At 35.6% G+C, this 21,331-nt stretch overlaps 3 protein-coding genes across 9 annotated transcripts in view; 2 read left to right on the top strand and 1 right to left on the bottom strand.

The window, feature by feature from the left end:
* Nucleotides 1–804: 804 nt before the first annotated feature.
* On the top strand, nucleotides 805–5,377 carry RPA2 (Replication protein A2). Its single transcript, XM_034976439.2, has 6 exons — nucleotides 805–983; nucleotides 1,071–1,153; nucleotides 1,367–1,588; nucleotides 2,206–2,391; nucleotides 3,849–4,057; nucleotides 5,225–5,377. The coding sequence occupies exons 1-6, from the start codon at nucleotides 974–976 to the stop codon at nucleotides 5,304–5,306; spliced, it is 792 nt and encodes a 263-aa protein (XP_034832330.1). The 5' UTR covers nucleotides 805–973; the 3' UTR covers nucleotides 5,307–5,377.
* boca (LDLR chaperone boca) lies at nucleotides 5,372–8,168 on the bottom strand. Its single transcript, XM_034975894.2, has 3 exons — nucleotides 7,774–8,168; nucleotides 6,853–7,107; nucleotides 5,372–6,376 (listed from the first exon to the last, which is right to left on the bottom strand). Exons 1-3 carry the CDS (start codon nucleotides 7,902–7,904, stop codon nucleotides 6,202–6,204), a joined length of 561 nt encoding a protein of 186 aa, XP_034831785.1. The 5' UTR covers nucleotides 7,905–8,168; the 3' UTR covers nucleotides 5,372–6,201.
* A 637-nt stretch (nucleotides 8,169–8,805) lies between these two features.
* The window catches only part of spin (Protein spinster), a 52,854-nt gene continuing 40,328 nt past the window's right edge, over nucleotides 8,806–21,331 (top strand). For all 7 annotated transcript variants that reach the window (XR_011237606.1, XM_069503421.1, XM_034975873.2 and 4 more), the window contains exon 1: nucleotides 8,806–9,271. Coding sequence is in view for 6 of the 7 variants with exons in the window: in XM_069503421.1 (XP_069359522.1) it covers nucleotides 9,067–9,271 (205 nt within the window). In the remaining variant the exon portion in view is untranslated. The remainder of the gene's footprint in view (nucleotides 9,272–21,331) is intronic.

Here is a 21,331-nt window from a genome sequence, read left to right on the forward strand (position 1 = left end):
GTGTTTTAGAAGCTATTAAAAGATTTCCATTCAAATCCCATAAACAGTCTCCAATTGTTTTTGGGATTAGAGATCTTTTATATAAATGTTCACAGAGAAATTGCGATGTTGTCCTAGCTTGGGTACCAAGCCATGTGGGCATTCTCGGAAATGAAAGAGCTGATCAATTGGCAAATGAGGCTATACGCATTGGAGATACTGTCCCATACACCAATTATTGTTCTGACCTGATAAATTTATCCAAAGTATATTTGTATGAAACCTGGGATGGGGTATGGAATAACGATAGTTCAGTAGGTAAACATTATAGAAAAATTCAGACGTCCATTCCGAGAAAACCATGGTTCAGTCGATTAGTTTTCTCCAAAACTGTCACCTCTGTTCTGTGTAGAATACGCTTGGGTCATGTTTGTACACCAGCCCATTTGTACAAGATGAAAATTGTTCCCGATCCTTACTGTTCCTGTGGGGAGTATGGGGACTTGAATCATATTTTCTTTGCATGCACTTTGTATGATCGGTCTGCCTTTCTTGCTCATCTCGAATCATTGCATATACCATTTCCTACATCTATAGTTTGTTTATTATATACTAATTCTTCAAATATTTATAAAGTTCTAGCTTTGTTCCTAGAAAAAAATGATATCAAGTTATAGTATATATGTGGGTATATTATTATTAGATTAGTGAAAACCTTATCCTTTTCCTTTCAAATTCCAAATCCCGATTTTTCAATTTTATCCATAGTTTCCCTAACTTTAATAAATAACAAACCTGACATTGGCTAATCTGTGTAAAGCCAAACAAAAAAAAAAAAAAAAAAAGACTATCTTGAGGAGATCTTGAGAGTTGTTAAAATATATTTTACTGTGTAAATTAACTTTTAAAATTAAATTCTATAACCTTTATTACAAACTATGTGCTGCTAAAAGGCGTAGAATATTCAGATCAGATTTATTTAACCCTCATAAAAATGTGGAATGGTAAGTTTTTACTACAATACTGATCTAACGATTCAGTTAAAAACAGCGATTTTTTTCAAATTATAGTTTATTACGATATCATTTTAGATCAATCAGTTGCGGGGGGTGGATTTTTCAATACACAAAATCAATTTGGAAATGTTAACACTCCAAACCAAGCTCAAAAATCGGTATGTTTCTCTATGGAGTAGGTAGGTACCTATTTAGTACTAATTAATAAGAAATAGGTACCTAGCCTCTTAGAGCTGTTTTACTTACTAAGCTTTTCAAGTATGGTTCATCTTTTAGTTTGAATCACTTGCGAACTGTTCGTAAATATTTCATAATAATTATTAAGTTTATCTAGTATGCCTTAATGTAAATAATAAATATTCATATTTTAGGGAAGAAGAGCTTCTCGAACTGCACCTATTGTGATAAAACAGGCTTTGCATTGTGGAGACGATGGGGTGAAGATTTGGGGAACAGAAATCCAAATTGTATCAATAGTGGCCCGAATAAGGAATATAAGAGTACAAAGTACCAAAATAACATATACTATACAAGATATCACCGGGAGAATGAGAGCAGTGCTGTGGCTGGATATGGAAGCAATGGATGAAGATGTAAGATAAAACAAACTACAAAATTATAATAAGTTAGTTTTAATTTTTGCTCAACAAAATCCATACTTATGTGCAAATGTCTGCCTGCTGGCTTTCCATGACCCATCTGTGAAACCAATTTTGACGAAATTTGGTATTGAGATAGCTTGTATCGCGGTGAAAGATAAAGTCTATTATAATTAGGTATAATTTTATAGGACACAACAGTTTTTCGAAACTGTGCCATGCCCATTATTTCAGCTGACCCACTGAACTATGTCAGTTACTGTCATTCTTCTATGGATCTCCTCATTTCTGCTTTGATGAGGTAGAGATTTCCAAGCATAGCTCTCCTAATTATATCATTGTAAAGTGAGGTTTAAATTAGCAACAAAACTTGCAGAAGTTGACTTCCGCAAGCTATTTCTACCGTATAAACAATCACGTCAAGCTCACTTCTGCAAGTTTTGTAACTTGCTGGACTTGCCGCAAGTCACAAATGCATGTACATGTACAATATTGCTCGTAGTGTAAACAATTCTACAAGTACTTGCGGAATAACTTGCAAGAAATTCTTGCTAGTCTAAACCTCGCTTTATAGTTACACTCTACTAAAACAAATGTTTTGAAATTTTCAGGATAAATCTGCTCCAAAAGTGCATGTTAATGATTACATACAGGTATACGGAAATGTGAAAACTAATAAAGGTAAAAAAGTTCTTATGGCATTCAAAATAATGCCAATAACCGATATTAATGCCATAACATTCCACTATTTCCAATGCATCAATAACAAACTGAAGATGGAAGCAGATTCTAAGAAGGTACCTACATAATATAATTGAGATTTTCACAATATGTATATTATTGCAAAAATACCATATTTTTAGGGTTCCATACCTCAAAAGGAAATAAGCAACCCTTATAGGATCACTTTATGTCTGTCTGTCTGTCTGTCTATTGTGTCTGTTAAGAAAACCTATAGGGTACTTCCTGTTGTCCTAGAATCATGAAATTTGGCAGGTAGGTAGGTCCTTATAGCAGTAAAGAAATAAATCCGAAAACCGTGAATTTGTGTTACATCACAAAAAAAATTAAATGTCTATGAAAAAATAATTATTATTTTCAACTTTCAAAGTAAGATTACTATACCAAGTGCGGTATCATAATATGAAAGGCCTTTTCTTGTAGATTCTAAAACACATTTTTATTTATTTTTATGTATAATGGTTTTTAATTTATTATGAAAATTGTCGAAAAAATACAACTGTAGTACAGAACCCTTGGTGCGCGAGTCTGACTTGCACTTAGCCGGTTTTTGACTCGCACTTAGCCGGTTTTTTACTAAGTCGATTGTGTTTTACAAAATATAATAGGTACTATCTAGACCATAGAGCAGAAACAAAGAGGAGATGTTGTATTAAGATTTCCCTATGAAATATCGAGTGACATTTTGCGGGGTGAGGGGTCGTGGAACGCCGCCCACTTCTCAATTTTCCATCTGCGGGTTAGTAGCAAAACTACTCGCTTAGCGACCTAACATCGATATATTGATGTCACTACATAGTTCAGCTATCTCACACTAGATGTCAATAAGTGTAGAAATTACGTATAAAATTACTTACAAATGAAATGTGATACCATTCATAGCATCAGAACGTCTGTCTGAATAACTTTGATACGATAAAACACAACACTTCATCCTTTTGTTCTTAAAAACGCGAAAACACACCGATAATACGAGTCTCAATATATTATGTGAACCTGACGAACGCAGACAGCATACTAAGGCCCCGCCCACAGTGATGACGTCAGGACCTAGTTGAAAATCACAGTGCACAGTTGCTTAGGCCAACTCCTCTTCGTTTCTGCTCTGTGATCTAGACAGACTCAATGTTAAAGTTGGTTAGTTAATTTAACTATGTATTTTTTGTATATTGGCAAGAAAACATAATTTCTTCCCTCCCTTTTCACAAAAAATCTTTCCTCTTTATTTATAATATTTTCATGGCTATCGCAATCGTCAAGAATTCGGCCCTTTGATTGGGTGTGAAAAAATGTAAACAGCGAATCAACCAATCAAATGGCAGAATTTCTTGACGATTGCGATAGCCATGAAATGGTTATTCTTACACAATTGGGGGGCGCATTTTAATAATTCTTCCACCAATAGATACTTTATCCAGAAGTAGATATATAAATTACATATTATGTACTGTGAACTGTCACAGGCAAAAGCTAGTACAGATTTGTTAAGTTAGTGATAAAATTACCATTTCAGGCAAAAACTGAAAAATCAAATGCTACATTCACAAGTGGTTTGCCAGCTAATTCCATGGTTGGTATGAACGATAACACCTCAGTGAACGGATTAAATCCCAGACAAATGATGGTCTACAACATTATTAGAGCATCCACTCTTGAGCAAGGCATAAGTAAACAGGACATGTTTGCAAGTCTGAAAGACAAGATGTCCCATGTTGAATTTGAGTGAGTATTCTTTATAGTATAACCAAACACGCGGTTTTTGACGACCTCCCTGGCGCAGTGGTCTTATAAGTGGAAATTTATAATTTCTAAAATTGTCTCTGGTCTGGTGTGGTGGGAGGCTTCGACCGTGGTTAGTTACCATCCTACCGACAAAAATGTGCCGCGATGCGATTTAGCGCTCCGATACAATGCCGCGTAGAAACAGATCAGGGGTATTGGTTTAATGAAACTGCCATACCACTAAGATGGAAGCAGGCTAACTTGAAAGGGCATACTTGCTGTAATATGGCAGTTTGTATCGTAATAAAAAATACATTAATTTTCATACAGATTGTTACAGTGACCAGCAAGCAACTTTTTTTAGCAAAAACTGCGCAGTAGGGGTAGTTGAGCTTTATTTGTTCCCCACTATAAAATTCGCTGCATGAGGCTGTCTGCCAAACTACCTAAAAATCAATTACTGAGCATTTTTCGAGACCTTTGCCGGTCACTGTAACCTTAAAAATATCTGATAATAATATTATTTATAGACAGGATTCTTATCAGTGTTTATTTAGTAAACAAATTCTCATTGCACATTATGAAAGTATGATCAATTTCGCACATTATTATTCTCTTCTACATTGAAATTGTGGATGTTTTACTTTTAGTTACATTGCAATTGGTGCCTCAAAAGTTAAATATGGAATGGTATACTGCAATATCTAGAAACTGTGATACAGTTGATATTTTAAAACTAATCTACAAATTGTATCATGAATAATAACTATGCAATAATCTATACTAATAAATAAAAGTGTATGTCTGTAATTTCGAAATAATTACCTCATATTAAGCTCATATGCGTATTTGAACTGTACCGTAACTGAATCACACGTTTAAAAAAATCAGTTTAAATAGGGACTAAATCGTAAATTTGACACAAAAAGTTAAAATGACGCGTGAGAAGTTTAATTTAACGCGTTATACATTTCTAAGATTAGTTTTAGTAGATTGTACATTGAAAAGATTAGTTTGAGAAAAATTAAGACCATTAAATCATAGATTAAATTAATATTTGATGAATAACAAGAATTTAACAAATATATAATATCTGTCCCGGCTTTAATCACGTGTTTAGCCGTTAGCCCGACTAGTTTCTTTAACAAATTATATTATTTTTTCTAGAAATACCCTGGAATGGATGTGTGGTGAGGGGCACATATACTCCACTATTGATGAAGAACATTTCCGCGCTACAGATGCCTAATGAAACAAAAGTATTTGATTAGAGTTGATTTTTGTATCTTTTTAAATAAATGAATAAGTGCATAATCCAGCTATATGGGTTTTTCTTTATTTTAAAAAATAACTTTTACAGTGAAATTATAATTACATATGTACAATTTGTTAAAATACAGTCTTACTCAGTATGGAATTCTATGTAAGAAAATAGACAAAATAATATAATAAATATCCATTAAAATACAAAATGTGCACATGTCCCAAATGTACAATAAAATTTGACTGTAAGGCCTATTGTCCACAGAGGTATGTCATTACTATTATATTATTCTGTGACAGAGTATAATAATAGTTGTTTGTCGTCTTTTACTTTAGTTTTTCCCCGTACTATTAATCTGTCTGTCTATGCGATACAATTCTTAAGTGATCAATTATGTCCTCTGTGGACAATAGTCCACAGTCTGCGCAGGCCATAACTGAAGTAACTTTTCTTCAATTTCAAAAATGATGAGCGCTGCAGTCTTATAAGTAGGAGGTGGCAGGCTTGATTCACGGCAGGAACAATTTGGTGATTTATAATTTCTAAGTCTCTGGTCTGGTCTGGTGGAGGCCATAACTGGCTAGTTACCACCCTACCAGCAAAGCAGTGCCGCCAAGCCATTTAACACTCCAGTACGATGCTGTGTAGAAACCGAAAAGGGGGTTTCATAAAACTGCCCTACCCATTCCAAATTAGCCCGCTTCCATCTTGGACTGCATCATCACTAACCACTGGGTGAGATTTCAGTTAAGGGCTAACTTATAATGGAATAAAAAATATCTCTCAGTCAGATAAGTTGAGGCAAAAAATGTTAACAGACAGTTACTTTCGCATTTATTAGTATGGATGCAGATTATAATATAAGTTCGCATTTTCAGATCTATAATTCATCCCTAACAGCCTTATTTTTAACATCCGGGTTCTTTCCTTGGTATGTCTGGCTTTCCAACTGAACATCCTTCAATTCGTCTTGTTCTAAAAGGTACTCTTTAGCAGTCCAAGCTTGCGAACCATCCTTGAACATGAATATGGCTCTATCATCATCTATTAAATACCTGTAAGATATAGCAAATAATATAATTAATCACAGCAGAGCCAATGTGCATTATCAATAATAGTTACTTTATTAAGATGGTGAAAAAAAGGATAAGAGGAAACGACAAAATGAAACAGCAATTAAATTTATCATGTTAGCTAACCATATTATACTATGACTGGAGCAGTGATGAGGGCTGCGGTCTTATAATTGGTCTGAGATTCGATTTTGGAATTTATAATGTCTACGTTGTTTCTGGTCTGGTCTGGTAGGAGGCTTTGTTGTGGCTAGTTACCACCTTACCAGCAAAGCCATGCCACTAAGCAATTTAGCATTCTGGTATGATACTGTGTAGAAACCAATGAGAGTTATGGGTTTAATAAAACTGCTATACATCTTCGAAGTTAGCTTGCTTCCATCTAGACTACATCATCACTACCAGGTGAGACTGCAGTCAAGGGCTAACTTGTAAAGAAATAAAAAATATATAGATACCTTTCAGCTTGTATGTGGTTACTCCAAAGACCAGTTTGCCATATCTTTGTCAATTCCTCTGAACGAGCTCTCGAAGGCTTGTTAGCCACAGTCACAAACATCATCAAAGTTTGTCCTTTCTTGGTCGCCTGTAGAACTGATTCTGGATTAGACATATCAAGTTTACTAAAATCTACAGTGGGAGGCTTCCGCATATATTCTGGCTGCTCATCTTCAGGTAGAGGCTCCTCGTCTTCTTCCCATTGATCATAGAGACTAAAAATAACGTTACATTAGAGGACACCAGCGACTTGTCTGCATGGATTTGGGATTTTTTAAAAATCCTGTAGGAACTCAACTTTCCAGAAGAAAAGTAGTTCATATCTTTCCATGGAATGCAAACTATTTTTGTACCAAATTTCATCAAAATTGGATAGGGAGTTGAGCCATGAAAAACTAGCAGACATTCGGTCGCAGTTATAATGTTAGTAGGTATGGGTTTTATTTAGTACCTACTAACTTATGCCTGCAAATACGTCTGCATGAACTACACAATTTTTTCCCTAAGGGGTAGAATTTTCAAAAATTCTTTCTTAGCAGATGTTTACGTCATAATAGGACCTGCATACCAAATTTCGGCCGGATCCGTCCAGTAGTTTAAGATCTATTTCCTAATGAATTCAGTTAATCAGAGTTGGTACAGTATCAACGTACTTAAAAAGTTTGGCAGTCTGTATGTATTTGGGTTCTCAAAGTTTTCCGTGATATACGTATTATAGATAGGTGATATACTTACCACACAGACATTACAATTTCATACCTAATGGTAGTCTACCATTACCATTGGCAGAGAATTAAAGAAGAAAAAGAGTTGGATTGCAAACTATAATACACATTACATAGGTCGTAGGTATCATAATAAGATAGTTCGTAAGAATTTACCGTTCCATATCAGCATCACTGAAGTCCCGAATATCTTTTTTAGCCCACGTCGGCTTTTCTTCATCATTGTATTTTTTACTAAAAGTGCTACTTACACAAAGTAAAATTACAAAATATAAGCACTTGGCCATTTCTGTGTGTCCAAAACAACGAAAACAAGAAAATAATTCAAATAGGCAGCGTAGCTTTATTTTTCAAAAACTTTAGTTTGATTTTCGTAATACGACTCAACGAAACGAGGCGATACCTACGGTCCACGGTTAGTTTAATTTTTTCAATTAAAAAGTAACAAACTGCAAAGCATCTTCCAAGTTTTCTCAATTTCACGTATATAATTCCAATATCTTATCATCAACCGACCGGTCCGGAAAAAGCATGAACCACAGAGTACATTGAATATAGGCATGAACATCCATACTCTATGATGAACATGAAACCCCCCCTTCCCCTATATTCAATGTACTCGCATATGAAACGAAAAACTACGGATTACTGGTCTGTGACGAAAAAGAAAAAGAGAAAAGTTCCAAATTCTATTTGTCGTGAATTTGACAATGACACTGACATAAATTTGACATTGATGGACACAGACTATTGATGGACTAGTGATGCTCGATTACGTAGGTACAATTTTAGCACCGGTACGTATTTACAGGTAAGTTTTTCGAAAAAATCGGATTCTTAGGTATTTTCTAATGCTTTTTAGAAAATGTTATAAAACTGGCCAAGTGCGAGTCAGAGTCCCGTACTGAGTGTTTCGTTACTTGAAATTTTTCATTATTTCTGAAAAACGGTTTTGTAAATTGAAAACGTATATCTACTTAGTTACTCCACTATCTCCTCCACTCCACTTTGACAGTATCAACCCCTAAAGCAACCTTTCAACTATCAGTTCTTGCACGGTTCCTATGTAAGAAACCACCGGTATTTATCGGTTTTGTGAAACCTTTTAGAAGTTCTGCTTCCATCACTAGTCGCATGGTGTCACGTCGAGTGTCGACTGTCGTGAGTCGTGAGTCGTGACTCGTCCGCTTTTTTTTCTGGTCGAAGGTGGTCCGTTCGTTAGTTAATACGGTCGTATTGTTGTAATTTTATTTTCTGGTTCAAATAAAATTACTGGTCCAGGAACTAATTTTTTGATAATATGCATAATTGTAGCCGTAGTTATTACATAATATTCTAATTTCTGTAAACCCGCAGTGTTGTGCTTAAATTTAAAGTCGGCAAGTTCGATACGGTCAAGTGGAGGTGCTGTTAAAATCTTTGAACAATTTTTTGGGTGGGGTGGGCATAATGGACCAAAGTAGCATTACTCCAAACACATCAAACCAGCAATTGGTAATAAATGGTGACAATGATTCGGCAACGGCGCTGTTGCACGAGAAGCAATCCCGGAGACGAGATACTCTGAGCGATGTCACCTTCAAAGAATACATGACTGTTGGCATACTGTGTTTCGTTAACCTCATCAACTATATGGACAGGTTCACCCTGGCTGGTAAGTAATTTAACTCTTCTACCCAATTACATAAAGTGCTTTATGTTCGTGACTTCCCGCCGTTGCCCGCTCGTATCCCTGACATTAAGCTAGGTCTAGGATGCAAGCTATCTTAAGTTCAAGTTGTATCAAGATTAATTCACCAATTACTACACCAAAAACTTATAGGCCGAAGAACCGTCAATATTTTTAATAATATTAGGAATTAAGTGCTCAGTAATGGTATCTGGTATCGTATCAGTCGGAGCCTCTTACATCTTGGGTTAGCAACTGTTCTTTAAATAGAAAGGATTCTGTACACTTATCGCGCCTTCGTTCCGGACACATCCCACTGAATAAATTTGGTTTCTTAATGAAAAAAGTTCTATTCCCTAATTGTCCCGATTGTGATAGACCGGAGGACGTACACCACTTATTAATGGAATGTGTTCATAACGAGGTGGAGAGATGGGAGGCATTTACTCGATTTCCTATGCTTTGCCAGATTGGCGGCTGTAACAGCACCCTATCATAACCTATGTCGGATCAGGCTGGGGCTCTGTTACAGTTTATAAGAAGGCATTACGTAAGTAAGTAATTAATATATGTGAGGCCTTACGGAGTGGCATATTCCAATAGGAAAAAACTCCAGAAATTAAAGATAATAAAAAAAAAACATAAATAATCTTATATTAAGGTACATATAAACTTTATTCGAAACCCGAGCTACTTGCTAATCCTTAATTGGCTACAGTTAGGTCAGCTGATGGTAATAGGTACCCACTACATTTGAAAACTTGTAGCCTATCAAATCAGCTTAAATAATAATAAACCGGATCCTAGCAGAAAGTTAGAAACATATTATGTATATATGCTAGAACGAAGAAGTATGGGGGTTGCTATAGAAAGCGTCACCACTATTTTGATAAAAGGGGGGATGGAGGGAAATAGGGAAGGTGCTCCTGAAACTGTAGTTAAAATTTCAGAGTTAGGAAACCATTTTTTTTCCTAGTTCACCTCTCTTACACTCTAGTAAAAGTCGGGTTCAAACTTAGTATCCCTTAGCACAAGGGGGGGCGGGGGGTGACACCTGGAAAAAAGAAGCTCCACAAAGTGGAGCTCCATCAACGGGGGCCTGATCAACGAGAAGAGACCACCCACTTTGGTGTGGGGGTCTTTTCCCTCTCCCCTTCCATAAATGAGGTTCATGATATCAAAAAAATATACAAAAACAATTTCAAAATGAGATTTTTAAAAATTCATAGAAAAAAAAGAAGTGAACTAGGAAACAAAATGGTTTCCTAACTCTGAAATTTTGACTAGAGTTTCAGGAGCACCTCCCCTACCTCCCTCCATCCCCCTTTTATCAAAATAGTGGTGATGCTTTCTATAGTGGTGCCGAACTATGTAATTGGGCATACTCTGACAAACAACAACAAAAAAATTCTGCCATTTTGTGATGTTTCAGCTAGAAGTATATTTTGATTCAATATATTTTTAGTATCTGCTTATATTTTTAATTGATTTTGTATAAAAAAATCAAAATGTCATTTCTAGTTAAGATGTGACAACATGGTGGAAACACTTCCTTTTGATTAGTTCTTAAGCATTATACCTACCATTCAGGTAAAGTAGAGCGGTTTCATAATTAGGTCACGAAAACCCTTCCATTACATCACGTTTGTAATGTAACGCTGTTTCCCAATTTCTTAATCCCTATTTCGTGTGAAGATAATTCCTTAAACTACTGGGATTATACAGATTACCGAAAACTGTTATCTAAAGATGTGACGTTATTACGCTCGTAAACGAATAAAGTTACAAAATGTTTGCTAACTTTTTTGGATCTAGTGACAAAATAAACCTGTATGAATCACAAACTAAAAATGTGATGCTTTCAAAATTACTTAGGTATTGACTTGAACGTAATAAGAACCTTATAGAATAGATAACAACGTTTTTATGCTCTTTCAAAAATTCATTTTAAACATTATAACAGAGTTTTTATCGTCGTATTTTATTTTATGGGTCGATATTAATAAAAATAATATTAAGTATTACTTACTTATATTGGTACATCAATCTACTACAATATAATATAATACTACAATATAATATATTATTTAAGTAATATTGCATTTGCTATAGAAAAAGCTTAAACAACAAAATCTAATAAACAATGTTTGTGAATGTTATTATTTACTTAAAAATATTTAAATCTACATAGTATAAAGCAAAGTCGCTTCCCGCTGTCTGTCCCTATGTACCTACGCTTAGATCTTTTAAATTATGCAACGGATTTTAATGCGATTTTCATCACAATATAGAATGATTCAATAGGAAGGTTTATATGTCATAGTTTAGTATTGTTTTGTGTTAAAATATAACGATAATTGTTCAAGATGTCGGCAGAAATCAAGCCGACTGAGAGCTTTCATCAAAAATACTGTCTTATTATTTTGAAATATATAACAATACTAGCTTATGCTCGCGACTTCGTCCGCGTGGACTACACAAATTTCAAACCCCTATTTCACCCCCTTAGGGGTCGAATTTTCAAAAATACTTTTTTAGCGGATGCCTATGTCATAATAGCTATCTGCATGCCAAATTTCAACCCGATCCGTCTAGTAGTTTGAGCTGTGCGTTGTTAGATCAGTCAGTCAGTCACCTTTTCCTTTTATATGTTTAGATGACACTGACACCACATTAGGATCTACATTGAACCCGTGTGAAGCCGGAGCCGAATTTTAGGGAATCCTACTTTATGTACACCTACCTTTTACATATTTAAAAGGACATTATAATATGGTGTACATTCGGTGAAAGGGAGGCCCACGCACGTGATTCGACACTAGAGATTAGTTTCCTGGATACGTGACATCGACCCTTCATGGGTGTTCGAAAATTTGGTGGTAGGTACCTACTTAAATATAGGCATAAATATAGGCTGCAGATACACCTGTAAGTTTTACTCACGTAAGTAGCTTATTTGATTAACTTCATCAAAGTTACTAATGTAAACGCTCTTACCTACATTTAATTACGTAAGCTACTTACGTGAGTAAAACTTACAGGTGTAATCGAAGATAGATTTAGACACCATAATGCACAAATTGTGCGTTGTGGTCTTGTCTACATCTCCTATCATGGACTTCCGCAAAGTAGGTACCATAACGCAACGCCTGCTTCTATCTGACATCTTATTGAAACGTTAGAAAAACTCGTACTTTCTTCATAGTAGGTAGGTTAGATAAACAGAATTTTGACTACCTACTGTCCATATACTTCGGATGAAAGAAGGGAATCGTGTTTAAAGTGTTAAGCAAATACGCGATGCGAGATCGTTAGATTGCACAGAGGTTGATGGCCAATATTTGCATAGGGCGGATGATTTCCCCGGGGCACAATCAACACTCTGTTTACACATGGCTGCGGTAGAGACGGTCCTTGAATTAGTGTTATCTAGATTAAAATCTTGCATGTGAAATTAGTGAAGCAGATGTAGGTATGAGGGTGGTATATTAATCGAATACATGCGTATTTCAGAGATTGAATTCTCTGTGCTACCCGTGTACCTAATTTTAAGATCGACGTGTTTTTTTACATGACTTTTATCCCGGAAAATCAAAGAGTCCACGGGATTTTAAAAAACCAAAATAGGTATACGCGGACGAAGTCGCGGGCATCAGCTAGTATTCAGATTAAAGAACGCAAAAACGCAAGTGATAACGATGAAGCATCACTGGGCACAGATAATGTGGATCTGTGATTGTTTACTATTGTGCTACAATCACCCTCATTATCGTGAATCATAAATGATATGTCGCATAGGTCAAGGACTATGAATCACTTGTTACATCACGGAACACGAAATAATGCGAGACAATACTAATAAATGTCGCGAACGAAGCAGTTTTAATGATTATTTGTTTTTAAATGACGTTGTGGTACAGGTTTTACTAGCCTAGATTTGGGTATTTACATAAAGCGACGTCGTGTACTCATGTGTAAGCAAATAATATACTTAAGTAAATAGAGCCTGTGTTCAAGTTTGTTACGACTTTGGACTTTAAGGTTAAGTTCGTTTATTTTTTTAAACATCTTTATTGCTTAATAATATGACAAAGTATAAAAAATACAGGATAGATTAAAAACAAAGGGCGACTTTATCACCACAGTGATTTTATTTAGATTTTCGACCCTCTTGTTCAAGTATGTACTATTAATAATATTCTGACTGTAACACAAATAATAACAAATACCTATACTAAGTGCCTAGCAAGGACCTACAAAACGCAGCATCATGCATCTTTCTACGGACGTGACTTTTATTTTTCAAAACTGTTCTGTTGTTTCGATCACGTCCTATATCTAGTACCTACTACAATTTATTGTGCCTGGTAGGTAGATAGCTACATTATTTTTGTTCGAGAGCAGAAACATGAATTCTTCTGTTTTTACTTTTTGGTAACGCTCGAACTTCGTCTGCACTGCAGATCTAGGTAATACCTACGTAGTATTTGAACTATTTGAAGCTTTGTTACAATTTTGACCTTGGCCTTATTTTCTTAAGTTTTTTATGTAAAACACTCGAGAGTCGTGACGATATCCGATTTCAGTTTCTCTTATAACTATTATTTCCGTAGCTACACTCTACAATGATAAATAAATAAATAAATAAATATAAATAATAAATGTCGAGAGGTCCAACAAGTCTATTCTCGAAGAACTAGGCATCAAGCAGCGTCTATCCTCCATCGTACATGCTCGCATTCTCACTTCCTTTGGTTACGTATCAAGACGCGACGACGTTTCAATTAAACGAATAGCGGTTCAAGGCAAATTAGACGGCACAAAAGCAAGTGTCAGATCTCTCTTGAGATGGACAGATCAAGTGAGGGCTGCGGTAGATGTTCCTTTACACGAGGAAGGCAGCTGTTAGGGAAGAGTGAAGATGCAAAATCAAGCGTGCCACATAGTGACGACCACGACCGCTTTGACCGAAATGATTGAGAAGAATTCCAGAGAAAAACAATTTTGGGCAATACTGTGAAGGTTTTCAAACATGCCTAGTGTTGTTTAAAATTAATCTAGATAACATTTAGATTTTAGACGCGAAATTAGTAGGTACTGTTAATTTTTAGGGTTCCGTACCTCAAAAGGAAAAAGGGAACCCTTATAGGATCACTTTGTTGTCTGTCTGTCTGTCAAGAAACCTACAGGGTAGTTCCCGTTGACCTAGAATCATGAAATTTAGCAGGTAGGTAGATCTTATAGCTGACATTTGGGTAAAAATCTAAAAACCGTGAATTTAGGGCTAGATCACACAAAAAAAAAATTGTGGTCATGAACTAATAGTTAGTATTTTCAACTTTCGATGTGAGTGACTATATTATCAAGTGGGGTATCATATGAAAGGTCTTCACCTGTACATTCTAAAACAGATTTTTATTTGGTTTTATGCATCATAGTTTTTGAATTATCGTGCAAAATGTCGAAAAAATACGACTGTAGTACGGAACCCTCATTGCGCGAGTCTGACTCGCACTTGGCCGGTTTTTTATTTTATTTTATCTGAAACAATAAAATATATTCGGCTACACGTTTAGTAAAAGACGTTTTTATGGTTTCCAGGGGTTTATTGCTAAGCTATGGTTTCATAAGTTTTTGCTGCACAGTTCTAGATTATGTCAATGGACTCGGTCTAAAATGTTATGAAAACATTCCATAAAGACGACATAACTTTGTGTTTGCATTTGATGAATGTCCTTCATATTTTTGTGGGACAGTTTTTGAAAGACTGATTTTATCTTAAAATAAGTGTCTTATTTGAGTTGCAGTAAAGTAGAATACCGACAATATACAAATATATTATATTGTAAATATAATATAATACTTAAATTGAATTTTACGCAACACGTTGTAAATAGTTTGTACAACATTCCTCTAATAATAATCGTTATCAATCTCTATGCCCATAATTGCCTTATAATTACCAGCATAAAGACTTTGTATTCTTATGTAACTAAGTAATAACCATACCTAAATAATATGTTTTAACAATTATAAAATGAAATAGACTTACTTACATTGCTCAATTATTCTTAGTCCATGAAATATTCTAAACAAATGAATGCTCAATTATTCTTGGTCCATAAAATATTCTAAACAAATGAAGTAACTTTTATATTATAAGTAGGTACGAAATTTTTCATCTCTCAATCATATTAAAATTATAAAATTGCTGTTATTTTATTTAGTAAACTAGCTTAACTCAATTTAAGCTAAATTTTGGCCTAACACGAATTCTAGCCTCAAGGTACGTAAGAAAAATGCATGGCTCTGACCAGCCTTCTATTGAAGTAAATGGGTAATACATGTATAGGTAGGATAAAATGGAAAGTATTGGATCCCAACTACGTCGACAGTTCGACACCCTCATGAATGGAAAGTATTGATTAATATTATTAATATTTATTAAAGCGACTATGATTAATAGCCATAAATATTGCTCCCATCATATATTTTCATTTGTAAAAGCAATAAAAAACTTCTAGTTTGTATTGTAACTATTATATTGTGTAATCAAAGGGGATCCCGCTGTTCCCGTTTGTTACATTATGATGGGGTGCGGGTGCGTAAACATCGTTTAATAAATGAAATATGTGAACGCTCGGTCGAGTAGGTGCTGGCTGTGCCCAGTGAGGGGTTCAAAATGCGTTAAGGTGCTATTGATTAAAATGTTGGGTATAGTATGGTTTGTTTAGGAAGTTTATTTTTATGGATGGTCTTTTAAGACTCATGGCCATATTTTACGAATCTATCTTGTACTAGATGATGTCAGCGATTTCGTCCGCGTGGATATAGGTTTTTTTAAATCCCGTTGGAACTATTTTCCGGGATAAATCGTAGCCTAAGCCTGTTAAGTCACGTTATACTCAGCTATCTCCATTTCTTTCAGCTAAATCGGTTCAGTCACTGTGGCGTAAAGGAGTAACAAACACACATACAAACTATCGCCTTTATAATATTACTGTGATTAATCTATATATATATATATATATATATATATTTCCGCTTTTCCCTTTATATATATATATATATATAAAGGGAAAAGCTGATTGACTGACTGACTGACTGTTCTATCACCGTATGTATAGCTAAAACTACTGCTGCTCGCGGTAAAATAACAGCTACAATATCACGATCGCAATCACCTTTGATTGGTTGATTCTCGTTCTCTATTGGCTATAATGCATTGTTGCAACAAGAATCGCACAAATTCAGCCAATAATAACAATTGAGATTGTAATCATCGATGTATAATAAATAATAATGATTGATGCAGGTTTTACGAAATCAACCTACTGGGATGGATCGGCCTGAAATTCGGCATGCAGATAGCTATTAAGATGTAGACATCTGCTAAGAAAGGATTTTTGAAAATTCAACCCATAAGGGTGTAAAATAGGGTTTGTTATTTGTGTAGTCCACGTGGACAAAGTCGCGGGCATAAGCTATTTGTTAATAGGACTGGTAAAGTAGGTATGATTTCAATTATGGTGTGGTGTGGTAGGTCCTATTCTTGTTTATTGAGCAACAAAATTTTTAACGGCTATCGTAGACTACAACAATGATAGCTGTGATCTCAACTGCAGTTCATTAAAGAAAATCGTAAAATCTATTGAGGCAACACTATTCGCCGAAACGCGAGCCCTTTGCTCGCTGGTATCGTAAAAGTTGCGCAAGTTTATTGCAACCATTTCTTTTACGAGCATGTAGGTAGGTGTTAACGAGATAGGCCTACCGCAAAGCCTTGTGGTGGTCAGGCGGCACGATTCCCAGTCTATAACTTGTCGCGCATGGTAGAGTCGTTTTAGCATCCCCTAAGGCTGAGATCTATAGAGCGCACTTTGACTTTGCTCAGACTTGAGTTAAAACGAGACAGATTTATGTGAGAGATATTATAGATAGCTCTGTCTCGTTTTAACTATCGCTTAAGTCTAAGCTAATTCAGATTGCGCTTTATATAGATCTCACCCTAAATGTAGAAGTCGACTGACTGATCTATCAACGCTCACTACTGGACAGATCGAACTGAAATGCAGATAGTTATTATGACGAAGACATCCGCTAAGAAAAGATTTTATAAAATTCAACCCCTAAGAGGGTAAATTAGTGTTTTGAAATTTATGTAGTCCATGCGGACGAATTTGCGGGAATAAACTAGTATTTAATAAATAGCAACGAATAGGTACCGTTAAGGATCTCTACTTACTGAATAGAGATCATGTAGAGTAGAGAGAGTAATCTCCTATTTATTTCAATTGATATCAATTCATAATGAAGATAATCTGAAGGTATAGTTACTTGTTCTACTACACCTGTTGTGACAGTATAGAATGAAGATGATACTAGATACCTAGTAGCGCCCACACATTCGATACAAAAGTCATATTGTTGTTTAATGCGCTTTGATATGAAGCAAAGGCAATAAAAACTCAGATAAAACTTTAAAAACACAACACAAGACTTGACAATTACAATGTAAATGCTAAAGATCAGGAATTTTGATAAAGGATCACCGGAACGATGCATGTATGTGGTCTGGAGTTTAAATCTTTTATTACCACGACCAGTTCGACCGGTTCCTTATGTTAAATGTGTAGGTATATGTATTAGATAATACACGTTGTATCAAAGTTATTTATGGTTTCGGGGACGTCTGTCAGGAAGCCTTTCTTTTTATCTATTTCTTTGTATCTAAACAACGGTAACCATACGTAAATGCGTTCCCAGTGCACTTGAACGTTGTGTTATCTCTATGACGGATTACAAGTGTGACTCGACAGGGTTCTTAAATTATTATCATTTGAACTGGTGCGTTTTCAACTTGCGTATATGCTTGCCTCAAGTTCGCTGGCAATAGCGCATGACGACCTCCCTGGCGCAGTGGTAATCGCTGTTGTCTTACTAGTGGGAGATCCCGGGTGCGATTCCCGGCAGGAATTTTATATTTTCTAAATTTCTGATCTGGTCTGGTGGGAGGCTTCAGCCGTGGGTAGTTACCACCCTACCGGCAAAGCCGTGCCGGTACGATGCCGTGTAGAAACGAAAGGGGTGTGTGGTTTAATAAAAAAATCTGTCATACCCCTTCCAGGTTAGCCCGCTTCCATCTTAGACTGCATCATCACTTACCACCACATGAGATTGCAGTCAAGGGCTAACTTGTATCTGAATAAAAAAAAAATGCATCAAACCTCATGGTCAGTGGTGCACGCAATAACACCCGCACTCTCTTGTGTTCTCTCAAAATTATGGCTAATTATAAGTCTGCAGATTCACTTGCATTATTAAGGTACTTGATAACACACACGACGTCAGCACGTGCGTAACCGCATGCGCTATTGCATGCATTGCTTCGGCATACGGCAGCTTACAAGACGCATGTCTCTATGCAAGAACAATAGTTAGTTTAAGGCCGGCTCCACACGCTCCTAAAACGTTGGTTGGTTATTTTCGAGAGGAATCCACATGTTGGCTATTAAAAAATTTCTGTCCCGTCAGAGCCAACGTGAAGATGTCCGATACAGAAATCGAAATTTGTATTTGTTTAATGAAACAAAAGGGAAATGCCACGTCAAATAAGATGGAAGACATACGTACTCGATGTGTATTGCAACAAGACTGCCGTTGGCGGCAACGTGTGGATGGATCGCGAACGTTGGCTCAGATTCCTTTGAAAAAAAACCGACACAAAACGGCCAACTCCCAACGCTAGTGTTGGGGCCAATGATAATTTCCCGTTGGACGAAGAGTGTTGGGGCCAGCGTTGGGGTCAACGTGTAGAGCCGGCGTAATAATTGACTATTTTATGCAACAATCTTTCCGTAATAGCAGCACACGGGTTTTTATACAAAAATATAGTCACGTAGATATGCGTACAATTAAGAAATTTACATTTTACATAACTTTCTATTATGGTATGCCACAAAATCACTTTGTCGGTGAGAGTAAACCATGATAATTGCTTTCATGTATGTACCTAATTCGTCTTAGCAATGAAACAATAGAATTATCATTTATCATAAAGGTTTAATTATAACGATCGATCTATCTGTCTGTAATCTGTGAGTGACTGTGATTTAATATTCTTAACGTGTGGATCTAGGACTTGATCGTCCTAGGTCCTACCTAAACATTACAGAGCTTTTAAAGAGTGTTTGTCATTAATATGTACCTAAAATAATGTATAAATCCTGTGCATAAATCCATATACAGAGTCGATATGGATCGATATATCCACAGGATTATCCACTGGATTCCAGACAAATATTAAAAACCGACTTCGTTACATAAACACTAAAAATTGAAAAATAATTTAATTTATTACCGAATATATTATGTATACAAGAGTTAATATAGTTCCATAATAATACTTTTTGGTGCCGGTGCCAATTAGCTTTAGCTGCGCGAATCGTCTAGACTTCATATTTTTATGGGACTCCACAATGGCACCTCATTGGCACCGACCCCAAAAAATATTATTATGGAACTATATTAACTCTTGTATACATAATATATTCGGTAATAAATTAAATTATTTTTCAATTTTTAGTGTTTATGTAACGAAGTCGGTTTTTATTTTTTTTGTAAAAAATTTTTATTTCACAATTTTTAGTGGCCCCAAGGAATTATGCTATGACTGGTTAAAAATCTACTGTTTACTAAGCTATTACACTGATCGCGAGCAATTTACTCTTATCCGTTGAGGAGTTCCAGTATCTATCTTCGAAGATGTTCATCAGATCTTCACCAAATTGAAATGGGACCAACTTTGAAGTATACCCTTTCAAACAAAAAAAGAATTTTCAAAATCGGTCCAGGCGTTTTTGAGTAATCGGGGAACATAAAAAAAAAAAAAAAAAAAAAAAAAAAAGATTCCGACGAATTGAGAACCTCCTCCTTTTTTTGAAGTCGGTTAATAATGGATATAAGCATGGAAAAGGTAACACTTTTCCATCGAACCGATTTGTACAAAGATAGCTTGCATCCCAGTGGTTACTTTTATTCTGGAAGCTCAAAGAGTTCCTACAGGATTTTAAAAACGCGGATGAAGTCGCGGGCATCATCGAGTAATAATATAGGTAATTTATCACGAATGTCACGGTTCATTGGACATGTTGGTTTATTTTCACGGTTCTGTGAATTAGATGCTCTCATACTGCTAATGTAGGTAATGCAGTGTACAGAATCTACAGATCTAACCACGACGATAAAAAACATCGTTTATAATATGTTAATATTATTGTATGTACCTACTTAGATATTTAGGTGGCCTTTGACGAACCCTTGTTTCTTTATTTTTGAACATAAAAAAGAACAAAGTAAATATATTTGTACTCCATTCTAGCCCTACATAATGTCACTTCATGTAGGTACCAGAATAAGAAAAAAAAAATCCCCTTGAAAAATCATGTAAGTAGGTAGGTACCTGATTGAAATTCAATAAGTATTCGGTTTTGAGTTAGCATTTTACACCAAATATTCAAATTTTTGGTCTGCGAGCTACGAGCATTCCGTCTTCGAGCTAGAGATCCGTGACATTCCTACAGACGGACAGACAAACATACATTAATAGGTTTCTGTTTAGCTACGGCACAGTACTCTTAAAATTGAAAAATGTAGATATCTTTTATTTAGGTACATTAATTTTCCTAGCTGAAATTATATTGCTTATCAGTACTCTTATTATAAATGCGAAAGTGTGTTTGTTTGTTGGTTTGTCCTTCAATCACGTCGCAACGGATTAACGTGATTTTTGGCATGGGTATAGTTAAAGACCTGGAGAGTGATAGGCTACTATTTATCCCGGAAAATGAAAGAGTTCCCAAGGGATTATTAAAACCTAAATCCACGCGAACGAAGTCGCGGGCATCATCTAGTATTGTTATAATATTATAGTAGTTGGTGTAGGCATGTACATTGTACATTGTGCAAACTTTCATGATCATGAATTGATTAAATGATTTATAAATTATAGTGGCTAGGCATGTACACACCTCATATTATGACCAA

The sequence above is a fragment of the Maniola hyperantus genome, chromosome 15 (genome assembly GCF_902806685.2).
Source record: "Maniola hyperantus chromosome 15, iAphHyp1.2, whole genome shotgun sequence".
NCBI classification, from domain to species: domain Eukaryota; kingdom Metazoa; phylum Arthropoda; class Insecta; order Lepidoptera; family Nymphalidae; genus Maniola; species Maniola hyperantus.